Source organism: Rosa chinensis, chromosome 5 (genome assembly GCF_002994745.2).
Source record: "Rosa chinensis cultivar Old Blush chromosome 5, RchiOBHm-V2, whole genome shotgun sequence".
In the NCBI taxonomy this organism is placed as follows: Eukaryota; Viridiplantae; Streptophyta; class Magnoliopsida; order Rosales; family Rosaceae; genus Rosa; species Rosa chinensis.
This window is the reverse complement of record NC_037092.1, coordinates 33,641,795-33,656,492: the sequence shown is the minus strand read 5'-3', so window position 1 is coordinate 33,656,492 and position 14,698 is coordinate 33,641,795. Positions and strand designations below refer to the sequence as shown.

General features: G+C 37.2%; 1 protein-coding gene across 1 annotated transcript; it reads right to left on the bottom strand.

Annotated features, from left to right (window-relative positions):
- Nucleotides 1-607: 607 nt before the first annotated feature.
- On the bottom strand, nucleotides 608-2,962 carry LOC112201824. Its single transcript, XM_024342746.2, has 2 exons — nucleotides 2,772-2,962; nucleotides 608-1,101 (listed from the first exon to the last, which is right to left on the bottom strand). Exons 1-2 carry the CDS (start codon nucleotides 2,929-2,931, stop codon nucleotides 818-820), a joined length of 444 nt encoding a protein of 147 aa, XP_024198514.1. The 5' UTR covers nucleotides 2,932-2,962; the 3' UTR covers nucleotides 608-817.
- Nucleotides 2,963-14,698: the final 11,736 nt, after the last annotated feature.

Here is a 14,698-nt window from a genome sequence, read left to right as displayed (position 1 = left end):
TCAGGCAACCCCTATGTTAGGATCAGACAGGATTCGATTAGTGCATCTTCTATTTTGTTCTATTAATATTTTAGTAGTAAAGCGATCTGGAATTGTCGACATGGGATCTAAAGCAAATTATATCTATATGTGCCGACCAGCAATTAGTTCAGTGGTAAGGAGTTTCACGCCAACATTTTTCATCAAAGGGGATGGGACAATTTGAACTTAAAACCTCCACTAACATTTTGTTGGAGAGAAATTCCTCGCTATATGGCAAAAAAATCAAAATAACACACACACCACCAGCACCAGCACCGCCACCACCAACTAAGACATAAAATACAATAGAAAATATAAGTAAAAAATGGCCTCGCCTCACATTCATATGCTAGAAACATTTTTAGGATAACAGTATATCAAATTATTATTGCAATATCTTTTAGACTGAGGAACTGCTGCCTACCACATGAATACAGAAGAAAGGTGTGTCCTCTATCTTACCACTATCATGTTCATCAGAGTTCTTCATTTGTGTATTCTTTGATGACTCATCGGATACTAAACTTGGATCTATCAAAGCTACTATCTAACTAAAAAGTATGTGTTCAGCAAAATACACCTACTATTTTAATTTTATGACAGTTCCTGTATGGCTATTTCAATCAAGGACTGGTCTTAATTAACAAGAAAGATGCTTAACAAAAACTACACTGCAGCATCAATGTCCCACAGCAGTACTGTGTAATGACTGCATAATCTCTTTTCCAATTCCATTCAATATAGGCAAAGAAAGATTGCAACTACAGAACAGTAATATACATCAAGCCTACAATGTTCAAATGCAGTATGCTGGTACACTAGACGGTCGATAGACGAAAGTTCTGACGGTGTGAGAATAACCTGATGGGTGATTATAACTGAACTTTACTCCTGAGCTGGCACCCCTGAGATGAGTGCAGTGCTCATGGAAGCTGCTGATAGGTCGTGCCAGGCACGCATCCCAGCGGTCACTTTCAGGCATCGTCTCTGCCACTGTATATCTCCCCTTAGCATTCGTGAATGCCTGGTAATTTAGAACTTCCCCAGATTTTGTGATGCATAGAACAGCAACCTCAGCACCTGCAAAAAGTCAAACCCATTCATTTCTTCCATATCCCCATATAAAAACACGTGAGAATGTCAACGTTCCAGTAACATACTTAGCTAAAATTGTAAATGCGTGTAGAGAGTTAGAAGCTTAAACATCCTCTGTATCTTTATGACTTCAATACCCAATTCAAAAATGATACGAATCACCAGAAAATGACATGAATGTGAACCATTTCAATATATAGCATTTGAAAATACAAACTAACAGATAGAGAGATTAACCAACAAAGAAGAAAAAACCCAGCTCATTGAGAACAAATGAAGATTAAAATTTTGTCTTAGCGGATTACAAATGTTCCTAAAGACCTAAATACTTGGTCCAAAAAGCACATACCAATCAAGTGAATAATGTACGTATGAATAGGATGGAAGTAGAAGTTAAGGAATCGGAGAAGACAACTGCAGGGAGTACTTCAGCATAATATAGAAGTTCTTGTTAATTGACAATTGTTGGAACAAAGGTTCTATCATAGGGAGAACAGTCCAACTCGGAAAGTCAAATGTTCAATTATGGGAAATGGAAACTAGCAGCTATGAAGCAGCAGATTGTCAAGAGGTTTTCAATTGAACTATGATTTTTTTTTCCTCGTTATCATAATATTTTCTCTAAATGTATCCAAGTTCCAAACTACAACATCTATCCTACAGACCGAAAAAAAAATAAAAAAAAAAATAAAAATAAAAAATAAAAAAAATCTTTCCCACTCAACAAGATGATTGTGCAGTTGTTCTGCACCTACTTAGCAATTGGTGAACACCAGCATAAGATCATTTTGTCCTACCTATTTAGCGAAATATAAATGAAAATTTTGTTCATAAGCCATTAGTTATGCCTACTATGTACTGCTTGAAGTACATGTAAAATCAATTCATCAGGTCTTGATTCACAAAGACGTTTTTCAGAAAATGCAACACCATAGACATTGATGCATATGAGAAGGACAATGATTTAGCAACAAATTCAAATGGCAATACTGGAAGATCTTGTACAGAACAATGAAATATATCTTTGTTCCAGCTGTATGACCTTTAAAGTAAGACTAATACTCTTCAAGTAAGAAAAGGGTTTCAGGCCTGATGATAGGCCAAGCTAGCTAGTTTCATTAGTCTGTTTATTTTTCTGGGTCTTTTTGATCCATGCTTACCAGCCAGGGAGAGAGAGAGAGAGAAAAAAAAAAAAAGGGAAGTAAGAACAGGGTTTCAGCAAGAAATTTATATAAGAGTACGAAACTGTTGGTCAGAACGTAGAACAAATCTTAATCAATTACTACATTTTCAAGAACTAAGCAAAAAAAAGATATTCTGTACATCTTAATATCTATGAAGAGGAAAGTATACCACCACTTTACTCATAGTTCTGAGATTAAAAGATTATAATTACAATATTTAGATTGGTAGAACAATCAAACTATAAAACCAGAGCAATTTTCAACTTTTTAATATCTCCGATAAATTCATGTGACTTTGAACGAATTTCTCTGACCAATCAAATGGGAAAATATCAACAATTTTATGCAAAACACATGATGATCATAACCAAATTCCAACCCAGAAACCCAGATAACCAGGTTGTTAATAATATCATCATCAAAATTCAATTATAGAATCAAAAGTCTATTATAGAGAAGGAAAGAACGGACCTTCTAGAATATGATCTTCAGGTCCGAGGGCGGAGTCGCCGCAAACATCACAGATAACTCCGCCGTTGATTTCACCGGTCCAAGCTCCGATGCGGGAAATGAAGACTGTAAGGATGACAAGGCCCGCCGCCAGCTTCTTCTTGTTCATCTCTGCTTCCATGCCTCTATCACTGTTTCTTCGACTTATTTATACGCCAAGGTGTTAAGACTATGTCCCACGGGGTCCGACTCCTCTAAGGTTACCGGGCCCTATAGTTTCCTAGGCTTTGTTTGCCTGATTAGTGTCGGTAGCCCGTGAAGAATAGGTGAACCATACCAGAAGTTTATTTCCACCCAAACGAGACCTTATTCTAGATTTTGGGTTAACAAATTTTTTTTTTTTTTTTTTTTTTGAAAGGAACAAAATCACTATGCTAGATTTTGATAGATTTGTTCTCACTAAAAAAAATGAAGAAGCTCTTCACCAAAAAAAAAAAAAAAAGCAGCAGCTCTCAATAGGTGATACTCATCCATTTTATCTTAGATCTATCTTCCCATTATCCTCCTCTGCCTCTGCCTCTGCTGAGTGAGTCTGCTCTCATCTAATAATTTTTTTTATTTTTATCACTATAGCTCTGGAAGCCTTAATCCTTAGTTAATTAAGGTCACTTTCAATGGTATTGTTAAGATGATACATACACACATGTTTCTTTTTTTTTTAATTAAACCCGAAGCCAGGTGCCGATATATATACATATATTTATCTAAACCCAGAATAGGCCATTACATACACACATGTTTCTTTTGTAGATTAGATATGAAATAAATTATGTCATTAGTTTACTACTTTATTTTTTGTGAAACATTTTGGTTGATTAATTTTCTCTTATTATTCATATAATACACAACATAAAGAATGATAGATTGCCATACATATATATATATATATATACACACACACACACTTTTTTGTCACTAATGCTATATCATAGTTGGTTCCATACATCCATTGCTTTTAAAGAAGAAGAAAGAAAGAAAAAATTAACCTACCAAAAACATCATAAAGACTTGTAAAATCTAAACAAATACTAGTAAATCAATCCATTATAATCAATCGAAATCCATATAGAATTTAAACAATCCGTGGATATAAAAACTCAAACAAAATCTTTTAAAATATGAATTAAATACACCCCGCTAAGAGAAATTTTAAATACACCCTCTCAATTACTTAATGCACATCCCTATGTTAAAGTAAAATGACAATTGGAATTGGTTTACTCATTTCATTTCATAGCCCCTTTATATAGGGAGAGAATTACAACGGAAATATCAATTACAATGATGACATTAACTACTGATTTGTCCTTGATCCATGCTGATTGATGGTGATTGCTAATTACTTGATTCCCTCTCTGTCAATTGCTTTGACGAAGGCACATAATCTGTTTTTCCTTTAACAGTCCCCCTTGTGCCAAGTTAAAGACGAAATGGTGCATGAGTTGTTGCCTCACTAAAAACCTTGCCAAGTAACAAAAAACCATGTGGGACAAAAATACACCTTGGTCGAAGGAAAATAGCACAACGCACCTTTTACATTTGAGTATGACATGTGTGTGTTAGACTCCCCCTGACGTCTACACCTCCCCCTGATACTTACATTAATCAGGGGAGCTTGGAAAGTCTTCGCATTCCTGTTTTTCACATGTTTCTCAAATATGGCCTTAGGCAATGATTTGGTGAACAAATCTGCCACATTCTCCTCAGACCTTACTTGATTCACTTGAATCTTGAGGAGAGCCTGTTGTTGCTGATTGTAAAAAAACTTTAGCGATATGTGCTTTGTGTTATCACCCTTGATATAACCTAGCTTCATCTGTTCGATGCAAGCTGCATTATCCTCATAAATGCAAGTAGGATCTTCAGTGGTAGAACTCAAACCACTAGTCCCTCGAATATGTGTAATGATAGCTCTTAACCATATACACTCACGAACCGCCTCATGTAGAGCAATGATCTATGAGTGGTTTGAGGAGGTAGCCACAAGGGTTTGCTTGGTTGATCTCCAAGATATCTCCGTGTTCCCAATGGTAAATACATAACCAGTTTGGAAACGACCTTTATGTGGGTCAGAGAGGTACCCAGTATCAGCAAAACCAACCAAAATGTCATTTGGCATTTCGGTGTAGGGAGTGGCTCTTTCGCCATCAACATTTCCTTTAGGTATTGCAGTTCCATCTGCGGTCCCTCTTGTCTCTCTGTAGGGAAAGAACAGTCATAAGTCAATGGTTCCTTTTAGGTATCGAAAATGTTCTTGATACAATTCCAGTGACGTTGCATTGGCGCTGAGCTAAATCTAGCTAACAAGTTCACTGAGAATTCAATGTCTGGTCGAGTATATTGGGCTAAGTACAATAATGCGCCTATTTGATAGGAGCATTTTAATGCGACGTTTTAACTGTTATTTCCCTATATTTTCTGCGTTATTTCCTTAATAAAACTCTGTTTAGGAAAGTTTCCATTCTTTGATTGGGAAAGTTCCTAATTGTAGAAAGTTTCCGTTTTGTAGTTTCTATTTTCCATTTTTAGAAAGTTTCCATTTTAGTTTAGGAAAGTTTCCATCTCTTATTTTAGAAATCTTCTATTTTCAGGTCTTTGGAATAAATAAGCTGAATTGAGTTCATAAATGGAAAGAGAAGCTTCATGAAGATGACATGGCAAGGAGAGAATCAAGGAAGAGTTTTTTTTAAAAAAAGGAAAATATATTTTCCTTGGGGATTAAATTTGCCGTGTAATACTTAAGGAAAAACAAGGTGACAACGTGGGAAATGAAGATGATTGATTGAGGATTTCAAGGAGAGATTTTCTTGGGAGACTTTTATGGAAAGAAATATTGTTGGAGGAATAATTTGGTGTGATTGCCAACGTGAAAATCAGAAATAATCAAGGAGATGACGCCAAGAGAGATTCAAGGGAGATATTTATGGAAGGAAAATATGTGTGCACCAAGGAAAAGCTAAAAAGACGTCTAGATTCATCCCTAAATTCCCTAAAGGAATGTTGGCCGAAATTCATGAAGAAAATCAGAATAATTTCAAGGAAATTCGGCAATTAAATATTAGGGAGGTATTTTAGAGAATTATGATTGGTTGGAACACATCACAAGGCTTACTTGGCATTCTATGATTGGTTGGACCACATCACAAGCTTACTTGGCGAATTATCATTGGTTGAAGCTATGTGGAAAATTCTGATTGCTTTGTGAACCCTAGCCATGCTCCTATATAAAACTCCCCCTTTCTCAACGTCAAAAAGTTCCTCTCCCCCATACAATTTACACTTTAGAAAAATCAGAAATTTTGCTCTTGTTGCCGTGAGGTTTTCCTCTCCTCTCTCCATCCTCTAGTCATCTCCACGAGTTCAAGCAAGGCCAAGGGAGAAGAAGCATTGCCGTGAGCATCATCATCCACCACCATTCTTGAAGCTTGCTTTCGAGATTCAAGAGACCACCACATCAATCGTTCATCACCATCTCCATCTCACGGTGTAATCCGATTCTCCTTTGTAACCTTTGCTTTGAATTTCGTTGGTTTTGTTCTAGTTGACATATGTGTTTGAACAAATATTAATTTCTAGAATTTTTATGATTAATTGAGAATTTTCAGATTCATATTATTGTTCTTCGAGAGTTGCTTATGTGGGTTTGTTTAATTAAATTTGCGTTATAGATAACTTTTGTATTTTAATCTTATGTGGTTGCAAACACTTAGGGTTTCGATATAATTGGTGCTAGGTTTAAGAACATGAAATCGACTTTTCGTTTTGTGTAAACTTGTATCAAAGTAGTAAAGGTTTTGTGCAAAGACCGAATTTAATTAACGAGGATTGCAATTAGGTGGACTTTTCCATACTAAGTTGTACACTTGAGTTGATAGCCTTTCTCTATGTGTAATGCATTAAACATGACATGATTGACTAGCTTTCTAGGGTTTGATTGCATGTTTGATAGGATTAATCTAGGTGCTTTCGCTTAGGTTAATTAGCATTGAAAAGTAAAAAATGGGAATTCATTTGCTTTCGAATGTTTCACATGATCAACTCCTTTCTCATGACTTAGATGAACAATATTAGGGTTTGAGTCAATTTTAATCATATGTTTCGGTTTTTGATCTTTGTTCTCTCATTCCATTTGTATTTTTATGTTTTTGCATTTTAATTGTTTTGTTAACTTAGTTTTATTTTAGAAAAACCAAAAACAAAATCCCCCCTTTTTTCGTGTAAAATGTTTATAGTTGTGAATATATTTGTGAATATTATACTTTGTTTTAATTTTAATTGTTTAACTGTTTGACAATGACAGGTGTACCCTCAATCCCCGGAATAGAACGATCCCTATTTGCTTATACTACTAACGATATTTTCAGGGTTAAATTATGCGCTTGCTTTCGGGCGCATCACTATTGCACTTAGATAGAGAATTTCAGCTCCCAACACCTCTTCGCCATCTTCCTTTGGACGAAATGGATCTTTCTTTGCATCCAAGCTTCGACCGATCATGGGAGTGCTAGCAGGATGCGCTTTGTCCATGTTAAATTGCCTGACTTTTGGACATACGCAGACTAGTGGATTAGTATTCCACAAACTCGGTGTTCTAGTTCAAGGCCTAGACAGAATCGAGTTTTCCCAAGATCCTTCATCTCAAATTTGGATTTCAAATAGCTCGCGGTTTCTCTTATTTCATCAAGAGTACCTATTATGTTCATATCATTGACATATACAGCTACAATTGCAAATCCGGAACTTGTTTTAATTTCTTTATGAATACGCATGGGCATAATTCATCGTTCTTATATCCCTTCCCAATCAAGTAGTCACTTAGACTGGTATACCACATCCGCCCGGATTGTTTCAATCCGTAAAGTGAGCGTTTCAACCTAATTGCAAATGCACTCCGTGGTTTAGAGTCACTTGACCTGGGTAATGTAAGGCCATCTGGTACTTTCATATATATTTCTGAATCTAGATCCCCATAGAGATATGTAGTAACCACATCCATGAGCTGCATTTCCAATCCTTCGGAAACTACTAAGCTAACTAAGTAGCGGAACGTTATAACGTCCATTACGGGAGAGTATGTCTCCTCGTAGTCAATTCCAGGGCGTTGTGAGAAACCTTGCGCCACAAGGCGAGCCTTGTACCTCAGGACTTCATTCTTCTCATTACGCTTTCTGACAAAGACCCCTTTATGTCCTACAGGCTTTACACTTGGTGGGGTTAGCACTACTGGACCAAATACCTGTCTCTTTGTCAGAGAATCTAATTCTGCCTGGATTGTTTCATTCCATTTAGGCCAATCTGCTCTTTGTTGACATTTTGCAACAGAGCGTGGTTCGATATCATCGTGCTCTATGATTCCTTAAGCAACAGTATATATCACCAATGTGTATGGAAGATCTTTCTATCAACTCATACGAACTCTCATAATCCTCTGAGATTTCTTTGTTCTTTGGAATCATTTTTTAACATCGCAGCGTCCTCCAGTATTGATTCATGGACATAACTATAATCAGAGACAATCTCATGAGAGGGATTCTATACATTGATGATTGGTTTGTGCCTTACTCGCCCTCTTCTTCCTTGGGTGAGTGTCAATCGAACCAAGTGACCTCCCCCTCTTCCTTTGGGGATCCAAGGCCGGCCTCAACCACACCTCCACTAAGTGTGGTTGCAGTGCCTCTATCTGCGGCACCGTGCCCCTTGTTGGGGACTTCTAACCTTGCAGGCACATTTGCAGCTGGTATATGTGATCTCGTCACTTTTGCGATATCAGTAAACGCATCAGGCATCAAATCTGCTACGTTCTTAAGATCGATAATTCTTTTCACTTCACTTTCACTTTGTGAACTGCGGGGATCAAAATGAGACAGAGTGGGGACAAACCACGACAATTCCTGTCGTTCCCTTGAAAAATCCTTTTTCCTATCTCCCCCTAACGACGGGAAGACTGTCTCATCAAAGTGACATTCCGCAAATCTAGCGGTAAAGAGATCGCCTGTCAAGGGTTCCAAATAGTGGATAATTGTTGGGGATTCGTATCCAACATAAATACTTATTCGTCTTTGAAGACCCATTTTGAAGCGTTGTAGGGGCGCAATAGGCACATATACTGCGCAACCAAATATGCGAAGTGTGAAATGTCAGGCTCATATCCAGTTACCAACTGGTATGCAGAAAATGGTTGGCTAGTAGTGGGTTTGAAACGAATAAGTAAAGCTGCGTGCAATATTGCATAACCCCATGCAGCTATAGGCAGGTTGGTGCGCATAACCAATGCCCTAGCCACCATCTGTAGCCTGTGGATAGTGGTTTCTGCGAGACCATTTTGTGTATGCACATGGGGTACATGATGCTCTACCTTGATCCCAATAGACATGCAATATTCATCAAATGCTTTTGATGTAAACTCTCTAGCGTTATCAAGCCTTATAGACTTGATAGGGTGATCAGGGTGGTGAGCCCTTAAACGTATAATCTGTGCTACAAGTTTTGCAGCATTTCTTGTGGACAATAAAACGACATGTGACCAGATTGTCGAAGCATCCACTAGAACCATAAAGTACTTGAATGGTCCGCATTCTGGATGGATAGGTCCACAGACATCTCTTTGTATCATTTGTAAGAATGGAATGTTTTGTTTTGTGTCTTTAGCATAGGAAGGTCTCGATCCTGTTTTTGCTAAAGAGCAAGCTTTGCAAAACGAGTGATGTGCCTTTGAAATAGTCAATGAGGCATAATGGGATGTAGTGCTTCTGGTACTTCAGAAAGCAATGACTGCATTTGAGCAGTACTAGGACCGACACCTTGCAGTGTGACGGATTTTTCTCCCACTTTATTTTTCACTCGAAAGAAGGGATGTCCATATGAGTTCTTTAAAATACGGATCATCATGTCACGACCTCGGTGCCATAGGTGGTCATGCCAAAGCCTGTATGAGTCAGTGTCCCACATTTCATTATGGTGACAGTATAGGACTCAATGATCTGAATCGTAGTGAGGTACAGTCCACTAGATTGACTCATAAGTTTCTCTAAAATGCGTTTCCTTCCACATTCATTAGAGGTAATATAAATGTATTCAGTTCCATTCTCACAGTGTGTTTTTACATGAGAACCGTTGGCACGAATATCTTTGAAATTTAACAAGGTTTGATTAGCTCTTGGTGCATACAGAGCGTCTTTGACTTTAAATATATCTCAGATTCTTTAGAGTATTTCTATTTTAGTAGAATGATAATCTTTTCATTCTAAAAATAATTTTTTCTCTAGATGTATTGCTTTACATCTTTATATTGCAATTTTGAACCATGTAAATATGTGTAGTAAATAAATTTGAATAAATTCAATGCTTGAGAATAAAATTCAAAATTTATTAATGAGCCAACGATAATCAAATCAAGGTCTTGTTCTAATTCATCAAACCATTATTGAAATAAACTTTAAGACTAAGTAATAGTCTAATTAAAAATGAGGCATTATGCCTTCACAACTGTTTTTGGAAAATAAATAGATAAAGCAGGTCAGTCAAAATCTAGTGCATCCATTGACTGAGCAAGTTCCTTGTTGCCATTGAGGTCTGCAATTGTGAGGTTGACATCTGCGTCATGGCCTCCTTCTTCCATATAGTGAGTGTCTTGTTCTTTAGCATCCATATATCTCTTGTAAGTGGCTGCAACTATGTTGCTTGCTTGGCAGTTCTTGTACCAAAGCCCAATGATTCCACACCTATAGCATGGTTCATTGCCAACTCTATCATATTTGACTGAAGGGTTCTTAGGTACCAATCCCTATATCTCTTGTAAGTATCCTTCTTAGGTGCCTTTTGCACCTTGTTTCCATCACCTCCACGTCCCTTTCCACGTGGTGCATTGTTGCCACGTGGGTAGGGATTAGCACGTCCAAACCCCTTTGCATTGGAGTTCTTTCCACCTTTTATTTTTCCATAATTAGCCTCAGGAATTTTCTTTGTCCCAGTGGGCCTAGCATTGTTGTTCAAGAGATCCTCATTTTGCCTCTCAGCCACTTGCAGTAAGCTGATCAACTTATTGAAGGTTGTGATTTTTTTGTTATCATACTCCAGCCTATACTTGTCCGCTAGCATAAACGCTGAAGTAGGAAAGGTGGAAAGAGTCTTGTAGATCATATCATCTTCTATGATTTCCCTTCCACAGAAATTGAGACGTGCCTTTAATCGCAACATGTCCTTGTTGAAGTCATTGACCCTTTTATAGTCAAGCAAGCGGATTCCATTCCATTGAACAGCTAGTCCTGGGAGCAAAGTATTGTGAATGTTCCCAAAACGTCCCTTAAGGGCATCCCACAGTTCTTTGGGTGTCTTCAACTGAAGGTACTCCCAGCGTAGGCTAGGATCAATATGTTGCCTCAGAAACATTAAGGCATCTGCTTTCACCTTATTAGATAGTTCATCATCTTTGGGGTCGGTAATAGTGGCGGTGTAGTCTTTTGCCACAAAGGCAGTTTCTACATCGGAAACCCAACGGTGGTACTCAAGTCCTTCTGAGTCCAAAATGTCAAACTCAGGTCGAGTTGGATCAGCCATCTACATAAAACAAGAGGGAAGATATAAATTACGCAGTCATAAAGACATCCACGTGAATTATTTTCCAAAAATATGAATTATATTTCAAGACCAAGATTCGTAATGGTCACATTTTTTTTCGATGCTATGTGAAAATACTTTATCACAGTAAGTGTATGTGTATAATGCTCATGAATTTTCATTATCATGGAAAAACGCAATTTTTGTATATTGCATTCTAAAAATAAGCATAGCACATTTAAACATAGCATATATAGGAAATAAAGTACATGGCATCCTCAAATTTCATAAATATACAACAAATTATATACTACACATAATCATAGCAAATTATATAATAATAGCAAGAATATATCATGCATAAAATAAAATGTAAACAATAGTATAATACAAAGCATGCGTAGACATAATTTATATAAGCGTAAATAAAATAAAAACATGCTCAAAATTTCATAAATAATATATAACAATATATATAGATATATATGGCATGCTCAAAAATAAAATATATAATCATGCTTAAAGATAATTATAAAAAGCATAAATGACAAAGCATGCTTAAAATGATTAATATAATCTAACAAAACATGCTCGAAAATTTTATAATAAAAGCATATATAATAAAATCTAAAGCATGCTTAAAAATAGAAAAGATAAATCAAATTCACATGCTTGGTTAAAAAAAAAAAACATACTTGATTTCGAGAAAATAAAACAATCCTTGCGCACGCGCGTGTTGATGCAGGCGTGCGTAGCGATGTTTTTGGACTGGAAAAAAAAACTGGGCCACTTCCTCTCGCTTTTTCAGCAATGGGCCTTGTTCTTGTTTTTTCTTTTCTTTGTTTTTTTTTCTTTCTAGGTCGCAGGCCTTGTTTCTTCTTTTTTTTCCTTCTTTGGGCCGGGTATGTTCTTTGGGCCCGATCACCACTTTTCTTTTCTTTTTTTCTGTTTTTTTTTTTTTTTTTCGCGTTTCTTCCCTCTCTCCTTCTTCCTCCACCTGCTCTTTTTCGTCAGATTCTCTCTCTTCTGTTTCCTGGTTTTCAATGTTCATGTGCTCTCCTGGAGATTGGGCCGAGGCTGCGCAGGGATCGAGGCTGAGGCTGCTGCAAGGCTCTGTCTGGCTGGCTGCTGCAGGCGGGTTGCTGCAGACCAGTAGCTGTTGCCCGTGGGATCGCCAGATCGGTGCTGGGCAGGGATCGCCGGATCGATGCTGGGATGGGCTGCTGGGCGCGAGTCGGTAGCGAGGTCTGCGTGGGCTGCTGGAGGCCTGTCTGGCCTGCGAGGACGTGCACTGGATGCCCGTAGGGAGCAGCACTGTTGTAGGCGGGGCTAGGGGTGCTGCAACTGGGCTCGGTGGTGGTGGGATCTGCAGCAGTATCAGAGCAGCAGCGTTGGTGCAGGTGAGCAAACGCTGGGCAGGGTGAGGGGCCGCCGAGGCTGTGTTGGAAGTTGCAGCGCGCGGCCTAGTGGGTTGGGATCCGGTGGGAAGGGCCGCCGGGGAAGAAGAGATTTTTTTTTTTTTTGGTTGTTGGTGGCTGCAGAAAAAGAAGAAAATATTTTTTTCTTCTAGGGTTTTTTTCTTTTCGATAGAAAGAAAACTAGAAAATTAGGATTTTTTTTTTCTATTGGCTATTTGCTCTGAGCGTGCTGATAACGTGTTAAAGTAAAATGACAATTGGAATTAGTCTACTCATTTCATTTCATAGCCCCTTTATATGGGGAGAGAATTACAACGGAAATATCAATTACAATGATGACATTAACTACTGATTTGTCCTTGACCCATGCTGATTGATGGTGATTGCTAATTACTTGATTCCCTCCCCGTCAATTGCTTTGACGAAGGCACATAATCTGTTTTTCCTTTAACACCCTGATATTTTTTTGCCTCATTTTTTCATCAAACTTCTATCTATGCCCCTCCTTACTAAATAAATAAATGAGAAAAACTTAAGAAAATAATAGGCCGACTATGTATCATAAATTTTTATTTAATATTTCTTTTTTGTTTTATTGTGGAATTAAGTTTGGCACATATCAATATGGTAATTACTAATTACCTTTTTTTCTCACATAAATGAGGTTCATATCTCGCTAGAAGATTGAATAACATAACTTTCTTACCTTTGTTGTTTTTCAAGTTGAAAAACTTGATACCTCTAAGATTTTAAAATATTCAACATACGTTAATATCTTCGTGATCGATATAGTCATGGTCAATATTAAAATCGCTAAAGAATCTTTTGCAAACAATGTATTCATGTATCTAAGGTATATCTGATGATTTTATAACTTCTTTCAATATGTTTCAACCAATTTGTTTTTTTTTTTTTTCGATACGTCCAACCAATTTGGTTGCTTGCTAATTCTTCATGTTGACTACAATTATTATATCTGTCATTGCTGTTCATGTATGATCTTGAAGAGACGTCGATTGTATTATGAAGACGAGGGGAACATCTAACCTATAAGAAAATATTTAATTAATATTTTGAGATATAAAGCATTTAATTCTTATTTTATTTTTGTGGACTCTTCTTTATTTGTTTTTATTTATTTATTAATGAGAAGGGGTATAAATGAAAGTTTGATGACAGAAAAATATAAGAAATGTGCATTAAGTAATTAGAGATGTGTATATAAAACTTCTCTTTAACTACATGTAGAAATATAATACATAAAGGCAAAAAAAAAAAAAACAGGTCCCACTATTTGGATAGGAGAGGCCAGATTTAGCCTTCAAATTTTTGTTACGCCAAAAAAATTTCTTGGGTTTCGTGTAGTAGCTTACCGTGGGCAGGAGGAGGTTCTAGGCTAAAATTGGTCCCTATAGCTCATGGTGAGAGATGCTTTAATTAGCTTCACGTCTTCATCAACTTTTTTCTTTTAAGTGTGTGTACATGGCTTATGGTGAGAGATGCTCTAATTAGCTTCGCGTCTTCATCAACTTTCTTCTTTTAAGTGTGTGTACAACTGTACATAGCTTACGGTGAGAGATGCTCTAGTTAGCTTCACGTCTTCTCAACTTTCTTCTTTAAATACCTTGGTATGTTCCAAGTCAAGTAATCATTAAGTCCCAAGACCCATTCTTTAGTGTCATTCTTCTTTGCCTTCTTCCTCTTCTACCAACAATGTGGAAGTTCATAGTTCAAATTACTACTGAGTTGAGCTGGTTGTTCAACTACTTGCTTTTCTGTTCTTTTGCCAAATAGTACTATGACTTTGAATGGCCTGCAGAAGTTACAGAGACTCTTAGTAGCACAGTCCACTACGAAAGCTCCAACCCTGCTGTGATGTACTCTAAAGAAAAATGTGTTGTGTGTCTATGCAAA

Excerpts from the sequence above, each read along its gene's own strand:
- LOC112201824 (XM_024342746.2), bottom strand. The coding sequence starts at position 2,931 with ATGGAAGCAGAGATGAACAAGAAGAAGCTGGCGGCGGGCCTTGTCATC. Across the intron at positions 1,102-2,771 it reads TGAAGATCATATTCTAGAAG|GTGCTGAGGTTGCTGTTCTA; the intron begins GTCCGTTCTTTC and ends GACTTTTTGCAG.